This window comes from Phoenix dactylifera, chromosome 3 (assembly GCF_009389715.1).
Source record: "Phoenix dactylifera cultivar Barhee BC4 chromosome 3, palm_55x_up_171113_PBpolish2nd_filt_p, whole genome shotgun sequence".
Taxonomy (NCBI): domain Eukaryota; kingdom Viridiplantae; phylum Streptophyta; class Magnoliopsida; order Arecales; family Arecaceae; genus Phoenix; species Phoenix dactylifera.
Genome location: NC_052394.1, coordinates 23,878,695 through 23,897,361, shown reverse-complemented (window position 1 = coordinate 23,897,361; position 18,667 = coordinate 23,878,695). Strand labels below are relative to the sequence as shown.

At 42.6% G+C, this 18,667-nt stretch overlaps 1 protein-coding gene across 5 annotated transcripts; it reads right to left on the bottom strand.

The window, feature by feature from the left end:
* Nucleotides 1–531: 531 nt before the first annotated feature.
* LOC103704083 (probable proline transporter 2) lies at nucleotides 532–16,563 on the bottom strand. Of its 5 annotated transcripts, none has more exons than XM_026803440.2 (9): nucleotides 15,955–16,563; nucleotides 15,407–15,524; nucleotides 15,251–15,315; nucleotides 14,668–14,892; nucleotides 14,294–14,388; nucleotides 9,860–10,049; nucleotides 3,358–3,482; nucleotides 1,533–1,748; nucleotides 532–1,013 (listed from the first exon to the last, which is right to left on the bottom strand). In XM_026803440.2, the coding sequence occupies exons 1-9, from the start codon at nucleotides 16,049–16,051 to the stop codon at nucleotides 633–635; spliced, it is 1,512 nt and encodes a 503-aa protein (XP_026659241.1). In that variant the 5' UTR covers nucleotides 16,052–16,563; the 3' UTR covers nucleotides 532–632. The 5 variants fall into 5 exon arrangements, with proteins under 5 accessions (XP_026659241.1, XP_026659243.1, XP_026659244.1 ...); XM_026803442.2 differs by having other exon boundaries at nucleotides 15,407–15,504; XM_026803443.2 differs by lacking the exon at nucleotides 15,407–15,524 and adding an exon at nucleotides 15,011–15,074 and having other exon boundaries at nucleotides 15,955–16,021.
* Nucleotides 16,564–18,667: the final 2,104 nt, after the last annotated feature.

Here is an 18,667-nt window from a genome sequence, read left to right as displayed (position 1 = left end):
CTTCGCACTTGGGTGTCTCCTCTATCATCTTTCCGAACACCAGGCCCATCCTGTCTTGGATAACTGGGTCATTTCAGGGTTAGGCACGATGATGGGGATGGAGTAGGCTGAAAATAGAATTTTGACACAAAGATGGGGCTCCTTGGCCCTTCTGAGATGAATTCCCTGGCTCCTAACTAAAAGTAAACTGAACCTTCTAAAAGCTGGGACCCATAAATATCCCAATGAATGAAGCAATTTTAAGTGGAGCTATTGGCCCGGAGTTGCTTGAAATTGAGCCATCCCGAAGAAGATGTAGCAGATTGAAATGGCGTCATCTTGACTCAGACGGTGGCTGCTTAATCTATGGTTTCTGGTTTCTGTGTGCCCGTTCATTTTGACCGGTGCATGAATTAAGATATCATGCGACCGTGGGTTAGACAGGGTAGATTGGAAAGGATCCGACTCGGGTCCAATTGTCTGTATTTTGTTGAAGAAGTGGTAGGTCTAGGCCAATAATATGTTGAAGAATTGGCCGCATACAAAAGAACATAACTGTCATAATCTAGAGCATTGATATATGAAACCACTTATGCAGTGGCATGATAACCTTCACAAATTAAGATTACCTAAGAAAATGAACTAAGAAACCTTCAAAGATCAGCAAATAGATGATAGGTTTTTGAATCAACAACAATAAGCCTTAGGGCAGCGACAGCAGCAACCACAGCTAAGCAGCTGAATCCAACAATATTCAGCCAATGGCAAACCTTCCTGAAGGCTGACAACTGCTTCTTTTTCACAGTCAAAAACATGTGATTTGCCAGAACGAATGTAAGTGGGAAGACGCTCAAGGCCCCCGTCAGGCTCATAAAGTCTCCAAGGAATGGCAGCAGAGCCGCCACAAATGTGTTTACTGTAAGGTAGCCTCCTCTTACAAGGACCCTAAATGACACATTATGGAAAGAGAAAGCGCTCCCTTTTCCTCTCCCATACTCTGTATCCAAGTACTCATACATCGGACTTGCAAATATCTGACACAAATGAAAGATCGGTGTTAATAAGCTAATAGCCATTCAAGAGCCAAGCTGCATGCAAAAAACAAGAAAATTATATGAGAAGACATTTATATGAATGTCAAAGACTATGAGTTCAGCAACATATCATTTTTTTTTTTTTATGACAAGGGAAGCAAGGAAATGCCACCCGATTTTATTACTGATGGAAGCAATGTATCATATATGACTGGCCTATTTGCTCTCTGGTCAAGACATCGGATACAATGACTATAATTAATTACATGCAACATCCCATGAAAAAAGCTACCATGCTGCCAGCAAACAGAGAAGAGACTAGGTTTTGAGGGATTCCAGAGCACAACTATGAGCTTCAGACAATAGAATGCAATATCATACTAACCTACAGACTAATTAACCGCAGTCAACAGTTTTCAAGGTGAACTATTATCTTCTTGAACTGCCTGGTGGATACTCGTTTTCTCAATTATGAAGAAAATAAAAGCAAAAAATAATGACAAGGACGAGGGAAAGTACATGCAGAGCAATGACTGTATGTAAAAAGGCTGCAATGTTGGCCATTGCCTTGACCCAAGTTGGGCCATTGACGCTATTGAGAAGATATGCTGATGTTGAAGAGCCATAAGCCCAGTATCCCATAAAAGTAACAGCATATAATGGCAAGACACCAACAGTGAACTGAAACCAAAGTGCTTTATCCATGTTCTTGATGACAGGTGGTTTTATCGTTGCCTGTAGTAAGAAGAACAAAAGAGTATGAGAAAGAGTTGTTATGATCTTGTTATAACAATATTTCAAAACATATGTCATCATCTTGTTATAAAACAAGACAATGGAGATTCAGAAAGATAAATTTTCAATCTTTTCTTTTTAGCAGAGATACTGGGGTGAGCATATTACCATTACAAAAATTTGGTACTTTATTGTAAGCAAAATCGGTGGGAAATATAATCTGGGTAAGCTGTGCATATTAGTCCTCAAAATAATAGCTAAAGCAAAATTCAGTTTTACAGCTTATTGTATCATTAAATGAACATAACTAAAGCAAATCACTTCTACATAGATACGGTGTGCCTACCCTACAGGGTTTGACATCAATTTAAAATATTGGCAGACCAATGTTTCAGCATATACTTTGCTTAGCCTCAAGGCCTGCCCATCCAACTAGATATTAAACCTTAGCCCTAAATCAGGAAGCAAACTTATCTATTGCCCAGACATCCAAAGGTGATCCAACATCCAAAAATTAAATGGCATTTTCTAACCTCATTACAAGTGCTTACAAGAACTGAAAAATAAACAGATATTCATTGGTTCATGAAAGAGTAACGTACTTCAGATTCATTTTTTGACAGTTCCGAGATAGGTGGATTAAGACCAAAAATAAGTGGTAATTTGTCTCTTTGTCCTTATTGAGAATATTTATGTCAAATTGCATTATCAAAGAAAAGGGGGAAACACTAGGACGCCAAAAATAACTAGGAATTTAGAATTAACAATATAGTATTAGAAGAACCAAACAAATTAAAAGAATACAAGCAAAAAAATAGGTTTAACATTGCATTACTTCAATAAGATGAGTTGTCATTCACTACCGTTTTACTCAAAAAAAGAGCAAAAATGTAGAAAGTTCAAGGACCCACATTAGGTCATCCACAGACAGTGCAACCTAACACACATCTAGTTCAATAGGCTTTATCAACCAGCTTAACAAAATTATCAAAAGCCACGACCCTCCAAGTCCATGCCTCCTCAAGCATAGAGACCTCAAAAATCATATTATTTTATTCCCATTTATTCCAAACCTGTTAATGTACAGCTTGGGGGATAAGACATGGATGATTTTAGTCTTTCTTAAAATAAATCTCTTACAACCGGTGCCCAAGCAAATGACAGAAATCATCCTTGTCCTTTGTGTTTGTAGAAATTTTATGGTCCCTAATAAATCCTCCAGAAATTAGACTGCAAGATGCACAATAAAGTTTCAAAATCACTTTCACAAGCATGATTGATATGGCTTGCCATTAGGTGAAAAAAAAGCCCATCAGTGAAAGTCACATTAGCCTCCCATCTCCAAACTTTTCTCTGTATTCTTGCTATCTATTTCCATTGTCTCCATTCCATTCATGTCAACATGTCACTACAGAATTCTATAAGGATCCACAAACCTGTTAGCCTGTTGCAAGCAGAGATTATCATAGACAAGGATCTCGGCGCTATGCAATTTTGAGTTTGTAAAATCCAGTTTAGAAAAGGAAAGGGATTCTATATTTTATTAAATTTCAAGACTGAGATTTATTTTGCTATTTTATGGGCTTAACATGGGATTTGCTATGCCTACCTGAATCTCTGGCAGCATTCCTGTATTGTAAGCAAAAACAAGACTTGCAACAGAACCAATGGTAGTGAAAATCTTGCTCACATGTGACCCTGGAATGCTGTAATCTCGAGCAGGAGTACTTAATCCTGTATGAAAAGATAGATCTTGTAAATTGCAGGACATTAATTTAATTTATAGTCATTTCAATGTATTGGAGGACAATTACCAGAATTAGTAATAACAGATAGAAGAGAGGATATTAAGTTGCAAAAAATGCTTAAAATAATATTATTCTTGAAATAATAACCAAAAACATAATTTCTCTTACAGACACTTCCTTGCAGTAGTCTTACTAATATCCAGAAAAATGTTATAGAAATAACAATTTCCAAAAGATGCTTGAAAGCACATTTGATTATTAATAATGTGGCTCAATTCAATACACTGATAAGTGATGCAGGACAACTACAGGAAGGAGAGGGAAGGGGGAAGAAGAGGAGGGGAAGAAGAAGAAAGAGGAGAGGAGAGGGGGAGAAGAAGGGAAGGAGGAGAAGAGGAGGAGGAAGAAGAAGACCAATTTTCATTCATTAATTCATTAAACCCTAAACATGAGGATGGACCCATATATATAGGGTCACAAAATAACAAATAAACCCCTACAAATAAAATAATTCCAAAAAGCTCCTAAAATGACAATATGCAAATAAACCCAAATGACAATATGCAAATAAATCCAATCAACATAAAATAAATCAATCTAAAATAAAATCAGGCTGGCTGAATCGGCTGGAATCCGCTGAGCTGGCTGGATCCTGTGGCGACCGGCTGACCTGGCACTAGCACTAGTGTCCGCACCAACTCTCCTCGGGTGGAAAGAAGTCGACCTCGACAAAAGCGGCTCGGTAAAGCCCCGGTAGTACTCCAACAAGTCCGGGTCAATCGGCGGTATCTCCTCGCGCTGGATCCAAGTGTAGCCGGACCTTGGTCGTCCTCGCCAACGAACCAGAAAATGTTGGATGCCTCCATCACTGGTAAAAACTATTTGCTCGGCTAAAATAGAATCAATATACTCTTTTTGTGCTCGATGGAGGGTAAAAGGAAACGAAAATGGCATGGAATCAATAATAGGATAAACATCAGGCGCATGAGAGTGTGCAGCAAAAGAGCCATCAGGGATTGCAACCAAATCTTTAATATTAATAGTAAGGCTATGACCGAAATCAAATGGAAAGTCAATGGCATAGGCGTCAGTGCCATCCTTGTGCAACACCCTAAATGGTCCAATACTAAGAGACTGCAATTCCTTAAGATGGATCATTACGTAACCCCAAGTTTGAAATTCTTTAGCATGGAAATCAGCTTGCATCTTATACTGAGCAGTACATGCATGAATGCCCTTATGGATTTCCTGATACAACTTATGAATGTGTTGTGTAAATGCATATGCAGGCTCAGAAATCCTAACATCAATTTCGATGGGTTGTGCGAGGGCATTTCCAATTACACTCACGGTAGACTGGTCAGACTCGTTATCTGACTGTGCAAGCGAGCTAGGTGGAGTGTGGGTGCATCCTAGGGTTTCAGGTTTGTCATCACACTCTTCCTCAATGTCCTGAATGTCATCGAGGTTTGGTTCATAGATTTGCTCCTCTAAATCATCTATGTCACCTCCCTGCTCTTGCTGAGCAATAACGAAAAATTTGTTTGCACATTGGGAGGTATCGTGACCAAAACCTTGGCATTTGTAACACCGAATTTTGGAATGTGGTTTGGGAGGCTCACCAAGCATTCCCTTGCCATTAGTGTCGCGGCCTGTGACATGGGCAGTAGGAGGGGGCCTATGAGTAGTGGACCCTACAGAAGGTTTGGACCCTAAGGAATTAAGGCCGGTGGGAGTGCTTCGTGTGTCAGGGCGCCTTACAAATGTGGACTTAGTGTTCCATCGATTTAGGAGATCGTCTTGGTAGTTAAGGGGCAGGTATTTTTCTTTAAGTCTCTCTTTCATCTCTACCCAATCAGTTACTTCATGTTGATGTCTCCTAGCTAACAGATGTTCGGTACTTTGCCAGAAAAGTTTAGCTCGACCAATGAGTTTCATTCTAGCGAATCGAACTTTTTTGTTCTCAGACAGATTGTACCACTCAAAGAAGTGGTCCATTTCGTGTAACCAATCGGAGAAGACTTTCGGGTCAAGACGACCGTCAAAAGTGGGGGCTTCCACCCTAATGCCTCGCATTATATCTTCATCAGGGTCACAAGGTTCTCTGGGTTCTACGGTATGTCGGTGACCTTTATCAACATGAGGAATGGGACCAGGTCCTCTAGGGCGAGGGTAGGCATAATGGTGACCTGGAACAGACCTATGATCAAAGTTTCCCTGCCGAACCGAACCTTGTTGTTCTAGGATTTGTTCTAGGGTATCGTCCTCATCAAGACCCGGTAAATGGGGAGTACTAACCTTTTGGGATTCAATAACCCTTTGAAGTGAAGCCTCCATTGAATCGAGTCGGGCATTAACCTGGGTGGACATTGTGGTTAGGTCATGAATTTGGGCATTGTTTGCTTGGACTTGAGCATTCGTATTTTGGACTTGAATATTAGTTTCATGGATAGCTTTTAATAGGGCTTCAATTTTGGAATCCATGTCTAGGGGGGACTCAAGATGAGATGCGACACGACCACTACGTAGATGCATAAAATGAATGACAAAATGTATTAGCCGACCAACTATAAAGGTTCCTAAGTAGACCTAATGCATGAAATGAATTCACAATTGCAAAGTAGATGCTCAATATAATCGGAAGCTAACTCAAGCAATTGAAATTGGCTTTGAATTACGTAATAAATTCAGATAAGAAGTTGCAGTCAAATAGTACTAGTTTTCAGTGTGTTGCAGGGCTGCACAGAGCCTAAAAGAACTCCCAAAGATTAGATAGCCCTAAAATTAATAACAAAGATAGGCCACTACTAGGGTTTTGGTGTTGTTTGGAGTGGATGTGTTGAATTTTCAGGAAGCAATATCAATAGAGCACTTAAGAGTTAATTAATTCTAAATTTAGACAAACAAATAAAATTTGCAGTAAAGGAAGAAACCTGACCTGGGTTGGGGTGACGTCCAGAAATGCTGCACAGTAAGTAGGCTTGTCAAACGGCTCCAGTTGGGGTTGATCTCAGCAACACGGCAGGTCGAAATGGGCTCTGCAGTGGCGTTGCAGGCCGACGGGCTTGGGCCTGTGAGGAGGAAATCGGATTGGGCCCGGTGTTTAGGGCCTGAGAGTCGGGCCCGGTGGATTCTTTGGGAGTGCGGGCGCGGGCCCGATGAGAGAATCGGCTCGAGAGAGAAAATGAAGGTGGGGTGGGAGGTGAGGTGGGTTCGGCCGTGAAGGAAGAAGAAAGGGGAGGAGAGATGGGGTTACCCTTGATCCCACAGAGGGGAAGGGAGGGTGCGATCAGTGGAAGAAAGAGGAGAGGAAGGGTTAAGGGAATCGTGGCACGGGGGAGGCGCTGCGTGTGGGTGGCGTAGGAAGGGGGCGGCGCTGCGGTGGAGGCGGAGGCGGTCGCAGCACGGGGGCGGCACTGCGGTGGAGGCGGAGGCGGTCGCAGCACGGGGGCGGCACTGCGGTGGAGGCGGAGGAAGAGGGCGGCGCTGCGTGCGGGCGGAGGCGAAAACAGCAAGGCGGCGAGGGCGGTGCTGCACGGGAGGTGAAGTGGCGACAGATCTCAACGATGGCAGGGGCGGCGAGGCCGGAGGGGCGACGGCTGCAGCGGCTAGGGTGGAGCGGCGCTTCACGGGCGGCGGCGACGGCGAGCGAACAGAGGGAGAAGATGAACAGAGGTAAGTTTTTTTTTTTTTTTTTTTTTGTCACGTGCGGTCACGTGTGTACCTTTTTTCTTTTTTTTTCTTTTTTTTCTTTTTTTACTTTTACTTTTTTTTTTCTTTTTTTTTTAACTCGGATCCGTTAGGATCCGGGTTATCGGGTTTGACCCGACCCTATACCCGTTACGGGTTTGTCACGTGAAATCACGTGCGCTTTTTTTTTTTTTTTTTTTTTTTTGGCATCCGGGCTACCGGATTCGGGTTAACGGGTTTTGTGACTTACCCGTTAATCTGTTCTTCAACATCCCGATGGGTTCGAGAGGGCAGGCCGATCTCCGCGGCGGTGGCTGCGGGCAGGGGCGGAGGGTCGCGGCGACTGTACTGGCGACGGGAGACTCCGGCAGACGGCGGCGTCCGGTGGCGAGCCGACGGCGAGGCGGTCACGGCTCCGGCAGCGGCTTCCGGCAGCGGCCCCTCTGCGGATCCGACGCAGGTGGCTGATGGCGGTGGTGGGCGCAGCGACGGAGGACCTCTGGCGACGAGCTGCGGCGATGGGAAGGAACGGCGGCGTTGCCCCTTCGGGTCCGGCCACGGGCGGTGGCCACAGAGGCGCGGCCGATGGCTCTCGTGGGGTCGCGGCGTCTTCTGTTGGTGGACCAGCGGCGGGACGGCGCTGCGAGGTGGAGGCGACGGTGCCGTGCGGTGTAGCCGGCGGCGAGGGGGGGGGACGTGGTGGCCGCGAGCTTGGCGGCCGGTGGGACGGGCCCGACGAAAGGGGTTTTCCCCTTTTTGCCTCTGATGAGAACGGATCGAGGCTTTAGCAGCAGGGGCAAAGCCAGCCTGCTCTGATACCAAAGCTGATGCAGGACAACTACAGGAAGGAGAGGGAAGGGGGAAGAAGAGGAGGGGAAGAAGAAGAAAGAGGAGAGGAGAGGGGGAGAAGAAGGGAAGGAGGAGAAGAGGAGGAGGAAGAAGAAGACCAATTTTCATTCATTAATTCATTAAACCCTAAACATGAGGATGGACCCATATATATAGGGTCACAAAATAACAAATAAACCCCTACAAATAAAATAATTCCAAAAAGCTCCTAAAATGACAATATGCAAATAAACCCAAATGACAATATGCAAATAAATCCAATCAACATAAAATAAATCAATCTAAAATAAAATCAGGCTGGCTGAATCGGCTGGAATCCGCTGAGCTGGCTGGATCCTGTGGCGACCGGCTGACCTGGCACTAGTGTCCGCACCAATAAGGCACTAATAACTCAAGTTACTGGAAGCAAATTACACAATTTATTCCACTTTTTTTTTTCTGTTTTGAAACCACAATCAGTTCTACTGTAACAGAGATAGTTTAATGTACAAGATTAAGCACACGATAACTGGGAATCGTAAAAAAACAAAATATGAATAGATTCAATAGAATTGGAAAGTTCATTCCCAGTGAATAGGAAAACAGACATGCTAGTTTCAAGCTTAATGCTATGAATCCATAGTCCATACACAGAACACAAAGTTTCCTGGGTTTTAAGGTAATAATCAAAACAAGAACATAAATGTTGAATCACTACTTCAATGTGAGAAATTTTAGTATATTCTTGTACGCATATTCAGCATAAAAATAGTCTCTAAACCAATTCACTGCCTTAGAGTGGATACAGCAAGACAACGTGAAGGATAAATTAGGAACCTCCCCAAATTTCTGTCTTGTTTTACTCTACACCTAAACTCATTTGTAAGCATTATCCAGGTTCAGGTTGATGAAACAAAGTTGATCCATCAAAATTTGAGAGCTATGTCAAACCTCTAATAATTGGTTCCAAATTCTTAACAAGGCAGCATTTTGCAGGAAAGTGGTCATCACAACTCCTAGAATATCAAGCATCAGCAAGAGAATTCTTCTTTGTTGTCTATGTAGCTTAGACTCATATAATTATATAATTATGAAGACAATCCAAGATTTCCTTAGGATTAGAGGGAAAAGAAATATAAACAATAATGCTAAGCCATGATACATTTACCAAACAAATAAATCTACTCCACGATCTTGCTTTGAGAATTGTAACTAGCAAGACTGTTTCCCTGCCATTATACAAGTTTTATTATGTGTTTGACCAGCATGGAAAATGTAGAGATTAGAACAATAAAATATCTTGATATCTGGAAGTTTGAGGGGTGCCAGTCAATTTGTTATACCTATCAACCAGCTAATAAAATTTATGATGTCTGTCTTCCACTAAACAAAACCAGAGGGGATTATAGAAAAGTCAGGAGGCCTTGCTGAAATTTCACCCAATATCTCAGAGCCACGTAATAAAATTAAAGTGACCACCGCATGGTTTCAAAAGGCAAACTTCTTTCATCTGAATAGTAAAATATTTCTAACCTCTACAAATCTTATGTAACAACTAGATTCGTTCTCTTCTCCTGTCTCTTTGTGTGTGCCTTAAATATAGATAAGTGCAGATACTAACTATACAGCATAGTCTAAACCCTCTTTTCAAGGAGTTGACTTGTTCAATGTTATAAGAAATTTGCTGATGAATAGTTGAATAATTATAGAAGTGATAAATGTAGGGAGTATTTAATTTCAAGTTAGAATGAGAGTCTGAGTAATATGCAGCATTTTATCTAGCTGGTAGTCTGGAATTCAAGATCAGTCATGGTTTGAAGGCAAATGTGACAATTAGATTGGTACCATCCTTAAGAGACAAAACGAATGCTACGATGATAAATATGAGACAAAGAAAAGTTGAAACGCCCAGCCAAATCCTCAGCGCTGATAAATGGGGTATCCCAAAGGCAAACAAAGCACAGACAAACCCAGCAATAGCGATACAGTAGGGAAGCTTCAATGCATTATCATCCCTATAAAGAACACAAATGGCCTGCACAAAAAGAATATGGAGGTCAAGAATAAGGTCAGTGGGCAACAAAACATGCATTTTAAGTAACAGAGGAGGTCAGCTTTCCTGATACTTTGCCGTAAGATTGTAATAACATAGCCATCAACCTTAACTATAAGCCCATATGATTCAAACCTCTCTAGCAAAACTTTTGCAGATGCTTGTATTGTAGAAAGTTTAATCTTCTGTGAGTTGATAATGATTTAAGATGACTGAACATAAGCATGTTAGGAGTTCATTGTACAGAAATAGAGCAGCCACTAGTCATAGAGTGATCGACTGAAGTATTTTATGCAGTCATTCACCTGCTTCTTGTTGGAAAATATATAATTTTATTTGATATTCTTCACAAATGTGAGTAGTTGGGTGTCCACTTCTTTGTCAGTCAAAATAACTGAACCAATATGCAAGTCCATGCTAATATAATCCCATGGGATAGGGGTGTCTCGATTTCTCTATTTAACAGGATGCGCTGCTGTCCCGCCCCATCCCAGTGTCTATCCCATGCTCAATCTCTCTCCAGTTCTTCTTTCATTTATTTCTTTTTTCTTTGTTCGTCTTTTTTCTTCTTTCCTTCTTTTGCTTCTCTCCTTCCTTTATTTTTCTTCTCACATCTTTCCTTTTTCTTCTTCATTCTTTCCCTTCTTCCCTCTTTCCTTCCTTTCTCTCTTTTATTTTTCCTTCCTTTCCTTCTTACTTTTCTTGTTCTTTCCTTCCTTCCTCTCTTTCCTCTTTCTTTTTCTTTCCCCATGTGGATGCTTTCAGAGTCTCACCCCCTTTCTAGTTCCATTTTCTCTCAAGAAGCTGGGCCAGGCGGCCGTTGCAACCGGGTTGTCCTTGGGCCAGGGCCCAAGCCCGATGAAGCGGGCCAGGAGCCCGGCTAAGTCAAATCAGGGTGCGAGTGGGTCGGCTAAGAATCTTCCCAGATTGGCCTCTTCTTCTTCCTTCGACGACCTGACGACTCGTCGGAGGGGGGAAGGGAGGAGACACTTCCGGAGCGCCTCCCTGCCCCCGGTGAGAGCCCCCAGTCGACCACTATCGGCGGGTGCTGCTACCGGTGGAGCAATGGCGACCACACTGACCGTGGGAGGTATTCCCGTGCCGAGCGGGATGCAAGCGGCGGAGAAGGTACCACCGCCGCGGACAGCAGCGACTAGAGGTGGAGGGAGGGCTCCGGCCGAGAGGCGGGGGCTGGATGGTGGTGCAACGGTAGAGGACACGGAGGAGGGTCCGGTACGGTGCTCTGATATGCTGTCAGCTGGGTGTTCTCAAAACGGGATGGCCTCTTCATCTAAGCCAGCAGGAAAGGGGAGGCCTGGAAAGGGGTACTCTGAGGCGTCGAAGTGCTCCATCCCAGGGACGATGCGGTTGCCATCGACATCAGGGGCAATGTTGAGGAGGGGCATGGCTTGTGGCTCGAGACAGGGATCGTCTTCACCGATTTTGGAGCATAGGAAGGTGGTGGACCTGCTAAGGGCTGCGATCCAGGAAAATGATTTGGCATCAGGGGAGTCTCCTGCACCGAGAGTGAGTAGCCCAGGGAAAGAGGGCCAAATTTCTTCTCTCAATTTAGAATGAAGGTACTCGCTTGGAACTATAGGGGGCGGCCAAGCCGTCCTTCTTATCGTCTTTCAAGAGATTAATTTAGCTTCATTGCCCGGATATTTGCTTTCTTTGTGAAACCCAGGTGTCGGGAGATGGGTCGCATCATGTGCAGCGGCGCTTAGCAGGTGATTGGGAATCTTTTGCAATTGAATCTCAAGGCTTGTCTGGGGGCATCCTAGTGTCGTGGAAGCGGGGGATAGCTTCTGTAGATATTATCTACAATTGTTCTCAGCAGGTTGTAATGGTAATTTCGGAACTTAATGACCCTCCGTGGGTTCTGTGTGGGATTTATGCCAGCACCGACTACCGAACTAGGAGAGTCCTTTGGGATGAATTGACGAGTCTGTTGACCCAAAGAGTGCCGACTATGGTGGTAGGTGATTTTAATTGCATTTTAAACTCCAGTGAGAAAAGAGGAGACAGAGCCTACTCAGATTCAGTGGGCAGAAGCATCTAGTAGCCTGTAAGAGAGTATGTTTGCCTTTGCGGGAAGGTGGCTTAGGGGTGCAGTCACTTCTGGCGCAGCGCGAGGCTCTTCTGGCGCAGCGGGCAGTGCAGGTTGTTTTGGAGCCACATGGATTTTGGAGTCAGATCGTGATAGCTAGATATGGTCGAGCCGGATTTATTGCGCAAGCGGTAGGCGGCCGGAAATGTTCTTTCATGTGGCGAGAGATTGGGAGGTACTTGTCGATGGCTTTGGCGCATTCCAGATGGTTGATCGGCGATGGACGGAGCATTGATGTGATAGAGGATCCGTGGGTGGATGCACTACCATTGAGATTATGGCCGACGATGTTTAGTAGTGAGGGGGCAGAAAGGCTCCAGATTTCTGACCTTCTCAAGCCGGGGGTGGCGGAATGGGATGGTGACAGACTAGACCAGCTGTTTGGAAAGCATTTGGCAGAGCGGGTTCGGGTGCTCCCCATTCTGAAATCTGCAGGTCCAGATGTCAGGATTTGGATCACTACTTGTAGGGCGAGTGTCGGGATCGGTGATGTTTTCCGAGCTATTCAGCAGGCGTCAGAGCCGAGTTTAGACTATGGCTGGGTGTGGAGATTTGGGCTACAGCAGAGGGTCGCTCTCTTCCTCTGAAAGGTAACCTGGGAGCGTCTGCCGACATGCTCAGTGTTGAGTAGACGAGGAGTGAGTCTTTTCCCCCTATGCTCGGATTGTGGGGTAGACGAGTCGGTGGATCATGTGCTCTTCCAGTGCGATTGGGCAGGGGGTGCTTGGAGTTTGACTGGAATTCCGGAGGACGCTTGGAGCCGGAGGGTTTGTTTTTTGGAGGTGGTTCGGCAATGGGCTAGTATCCCTCAGATGCGCAGCAGGGCATCTTGTACAGCTTATCAGATGTGGCTGGCCAGGAACGCCCGAATTTTCGACGAGGGCAGCCCATCACCACGGTTCGTGATGGAGCGGGCTCGAGCTCAGGCAGCAGAGATCTTGCATGCAAACCTAGCCCATAGACCTTTGACAGCTCGGGATATCTGGGGCCCCCATACTGCTTCGGCTGCTCCATATAGGGTATTCTTTACCTGGGAGCCCCCACCCCCGAGCTTCCTCAAAGTCAATTTTGATGGCTCGATCTTGGATGGAGATAGGAGAAGAGGGGTTGGATTCGTCATCAAGGGGCCGAGCTCTGGTGTGATGGCAGCGGGTGGCTAGCAGATCTTTGACACCTCGGTTCCTGGGGCAAAGCTGCGGGCGGCCTGGATGGGTATGTGTTATGCACGGCGAGTGCTTCAAGCGAGCTCAGTCTTACTGGAGGGAGATTCGTCCACTGTGATCAGCTGGGTCCGAAAGGGCTCGAGCAGCTATGGGGGCGTTCACCCCTTGCTCCGCGACATTTGGAAGATGGCGAGGGAGTGTGTTACATTCCAGGCCATGCATGTATATCGCGAGGTCAATAGGGCGGCCGACTGGGTGGCGGCATATGTTGCGAACCACTCAAGAGGTACCCTATGGGCTGGAGAGAGAGAGATGCCTGGATCACTTCGAGGCCTTTTGTTTTCCGATTCCATTGGGTGTATTCGTACCCGTGATGTATGAAATGCCCGTTCTAGCAAAAAAAAAATACGAGATGGAATAGCGGAGATGCTCCCAGTCCTACCAAGATTTAAAACATTGACTATCATTTAGTAATCATATGTCAGAAAGTGTTTGACGGATTTCGATTCGTCATGCTCGTTGAAGCCATAACCATAAAAAAGAGGATTTCCATAATGCCTAAAGTCACGGGAACCAAGAAGACTCTAAAAGCAAAGTATAGTTTTTTTGTAAATTATGTCCATACAAGTAGTTTAATGATTGAGACAAATGTTTTCTACATTACATCAAAAACAAATGTTTCCTATAGTATAAAATATAAGATATTTTGTCTCTCAAATATCGAGATGACATCATTCTAAAGAAATAGGTTGCCTCTAATGGGGTTGAATCCTCACATCTAACCCAAGCAAATTTGTGAAAACCAATGAGAATCCTACCTTTAACTATAGCAGCATAGATATATTGACATGATTAAGAAGAAGAAGAAGAAGAAGAAATATTTTAAAAAAAATAACTTTTAACTATATGTTTTCTAATAAGTTTAAAATGACAATGGGCAGCATTTATCCTACCTTCAATGCCTGCCCAGCCAAAATGATATATCCAGTGTTGATCATGAACAGATTAACATATTGTAGTGCCCATGTAAGACGATACATTTTTCTACCTGCAATCATCAAAACAGAAGAAATCATTGAATATCCAGAAAAAAGAAAAAAGTCCAACTTTCTAGTGAAGGAAGGGAATAAATTCTAAAAACTCATGTTATACGAAGATGTGAGATGTCATCTAGAAAGAATGTGTGCAAAGAGAGAAGATTATGTTGCTTTAAGTTTGCACATTCTTCAACTCAACTTCCTGCACAAGAAATCTACTTTAAAATAAATAAGAAAAATCCTGCATGAGAAACTTTTGAATGAAATGCAGAGCATTCAAGAGAATATACCATAGAGATAACCAGCAAGATCTCTGTATCTAATCCGCCGTTTACCGCCAACTTCATGAATATGGGCAAGAAGAGTATTAGCATGCAAGGATACAGCAGCCGCCAAAACCAAACCAAGTATACCACCTAACCAACCCAAAGAAACCATGATTGATCCAGAATATCCCAAGACATATGCACTGTTCACTCCTGTTGTGAGGACGAATGCAACTTGATACCAAGGATCTGAACAACCGGTGCACAAGGAGAATATAACATGCATCAGCACATGCTTTAAATATAGATCCAAAGAAAAACTTGCATTGGGAACTTAAAAATAAAACTCTTAAATAATCATGATCACCGTGAATCCGTGAACAAAATTCTACCAAGAAAAAGTGCATGCAAACTGGTGCACATCAATGTTCCTGCATAGTCACAGGCAATTGGGAACTTTTATCAAGTTCAATAGCATAAGGAATCAGACTATCCATATATAACAGCAGTCAGTGATCCTTAACTTCAAGTTTTTCAAATTTGATGCAAGAAAAGAAACTTCAATAACCGGTAAAAGATAAAAGGATTAAAAACAAGGTTTGAAGACCTGAGATTTCCTCATCCGACCTGCTCCCTGATCGATACCAGGTTGAGGACCATGATTTCAAAACCCTGAACAAAATAATAGTTGTACCTACTTAAACTTTTCAAAATTTTGTTATCTATAATAGAACAAGAAAATTGTCGTGCCGGTGCCATCCACCTTACAAAACACATCGTTTGCTTGGTATTGGAAAAGATTTGGCTTGAAAAACCATTGCTGACATTTTCCCCTGTGAGTTGCATAGACTGATGATTGTCCTGCTCGGGATTTAAACCTTCTAAAATATCATATCGAATTGAAATCCACCACATGTTAACAAGTAAAATTGCAATCAGCAAATTTGAAGTATTGGAGACAAATCTGAGGGAAACCAAGAAACCAGATGCAAAGAACTAAAAGGCATGAAAAGCACCGAAAGAAGAAGTCATATTCGAACAGCATAACTCCAAAATGCGAACCAAATAACGAATTTTCGATCGTTAGCTCGTAGTGTGAATCAAAAAAAAAATCTCAAAATTGGTAATTAAAAATGCCGATTCAAGTAATGTTTCCCAAGTATTCGAACAACGCGAAATCCAATCTCCACCAAGCATTATTCATTCCCATCTCCCCATTTTCCAAATTAATCCTTCTAATTTCTGATATCAGACCATAAATTCGAATGACTAGTGCTCAGAGAGAGGGGGGGGGGCGTAAAATTAAAATACCATGGCTGATTTTGTGAGCGGTGTCATCAGACGCTTCGATCGCTGCTCCCTCTTGGTAGCGGCCGTTAACCTCCGGGACATCTATCGCCGCCATCATCGATTCCTCCTCTCTGCCGCCGCGCCGTCTCTCCCTCGGTACTGTTTATCGGGAAGAAGGCGGCGGCGGCGCGTTACCCCCTCCGACCTCAACCCCGTACAGCGTTCCCCCTCCGACCCTCCTTTTCCATAAATAAGCAACGGGGCTTCGACAGCAAGAATTAATTGCCAATTAATGCCCTCCACGAACAAAAACCAAAAATAGTATAGCCTGCATTCATTCATTCTCCTGTTGTATGATAAGAAGATATTCGGGCGGAAGAGAAGGGACGGATCTCGGAATCGCTCTCCTCTCCGAAATTGTCGCGATTTTTATTCACGAGCCAGTTCTCCACCGCCTCTTCCCACGTCGGGAGCGTATAATCCTCATGCCGTTCGATGGTCACCGTTTTCCCTGATGGCAGCCTAGTCGCAGAGAAATGCCGTGGAGCGCGGCTTATTTTCCCGGCACGGACCCGTTTGACGTGATGACGTGTCTCCGTGGTTGATCTTTTCTCCCTGCTCTGTAGCTCCGGCGTCTTTGTATTCTCTTATTCTCTCTAATTTTATGGGCTGCACCCATATTTCGTTGTGTGTGGGTCGTTACCACTGTACAAAAAAGAGGGGGGGGGGGGGGGGGGGCGCGCAGTGCCAATGACAGCGAATGTAGAATAATACGTGCCGATTACTTAATCGACCACGTTAACGGGGTCCAGAAATAGACACAGCACAAACTTGGACACAACCTGTTTGGAGGTAGATATAACATATGTATGAGTCGTTGTTTCATAAACTCTATGTTCGATCCTTGATAACCGAACTTCGAAGAAGCGAAGATGCTTAGTGAGCTGGATAATTACATCATGACATGTAGCTTTTTTCCCCCTACCCCCACCTCTATCTATATTATTATCCAGAAGGATCGTCATATGGATACATTCTTTTATTCTTAGGGTATCTTTTCCAATGCCAGACAAATTAGGCAATATGAGAGCAATTATTTTGTAGATTGTTTTTTTTGGAAAATAAAAAACTTACTGCATTGATTTTTTTATGCGTCCAAAATGTTTCATAGGTTATTAATTTTTATTTTCTACCAACCAATTTTAGTTTCCAAATTACAAGGCAGACATGTACATTCCACTTGCCAAATTTCTAGCTATCTTCTTAAATCAAGACCTTAAAATAGGTACATATTTACTCTTTGGTTTGCTCCACCATGTCATATATCCAACCTAACACTTTTCAATTTTGTTAATAAAAGAATAAAAGAGACCGAGATAGCAAAAAATCCTATAATGTGAAAAAATTGGAGCACCTCCATCTCATAGGATTTAAACTTTGAATAAAATTTCATGGAAGATGATACCACATTATTGTTAATTCTACAAACTATTATAGAAATGTGAGAATATGAAAGAGCAGAAAGAGAAGATGAAAAAAAAGAGTAGCCGATGATTCAATAGAGAATAATGAAGAAATTTTATAACCCGTTTTAGTTGAGTGTCTTGAAAAAAAACAGAAAAAGTAAAAAAAATGACAAATGTATGATCTATATTTATTTTTTTATTCATTAATGGATAATAAATTAGATTATATAACCTTCATTTAGACTGATGAGATCGGTTACCACATAATTTCAATTTAAATAATAAGGAGGAACAACTTTATATTATTTACCATTCAAGATAGTATGTGTCTACATGGATACCTATTTTCTTTCGACAAAATGCCACATGCTTTTGTCATATAATAATACCAGATGTACCTTTAGTTTCAAAGCTGAATTATATATTATGAACCTTTGCATTTGCTTGCATTGTTCTTGACCATCTCAATGAACTCTTGATTTAATAAAATAATTTTTTCTTAGGAGGGGAGAGGGTACCCTTGCAACAAGCGATTTGAAATGAGATAAATGCAACCAACCAACGATAGGTAGACAACAATATACCATGCAACTGATGACATAAAATCAAAAATTTAAATGAGAAAGAAAAATATAAAAGCTAATACGACCAACTAATTTCTATACAAACATGGACTAAAATATACACTTAACCTCGACTAAAGAAGGTGGCATGGTAAAAAAACTCAAAATTATGGAACAAGAAACTTTATACTAGGAGGTTTCATCTAGACGAGCTAATGTGCCCGAACAAAACTATCGGCTCACTTGCTAGCATGATTGACCATATGCTTCATAGATGGCCCAAACCATCATAAATTGTATTAACAAATAAGCTATTAACTAGCTAATATTCATAAATAGTTGAAATAAATATTTTTTTAAAAAAATATTGAACAGAATAAAGGGGGAGTATCTCGAACGAGGTGCATAGGAGAATGATTCTAGGAATAAAATTTGTGCTCTTGTAAAGATATTTTGCAGAATCATTTTTAAGTCAATCTATGACAAGAAAATAAAAAGAAAGAATGAAGATAAAAAGATAAAAAGATAAAAAAAAATCAAAAATTTTGACAATCCAGCGGTGCCATTCGTAAGGTATATTAAAGTCAACTCGTTCGAAGCAATAATATAAAGCAACAAAGAAGATAAAAAATAGAAAGAACTTAAAAATTTAAAAACTTTAAAGACTTCTACAATAAATTTGGTTGGGCGATGTGGTTAGCCACA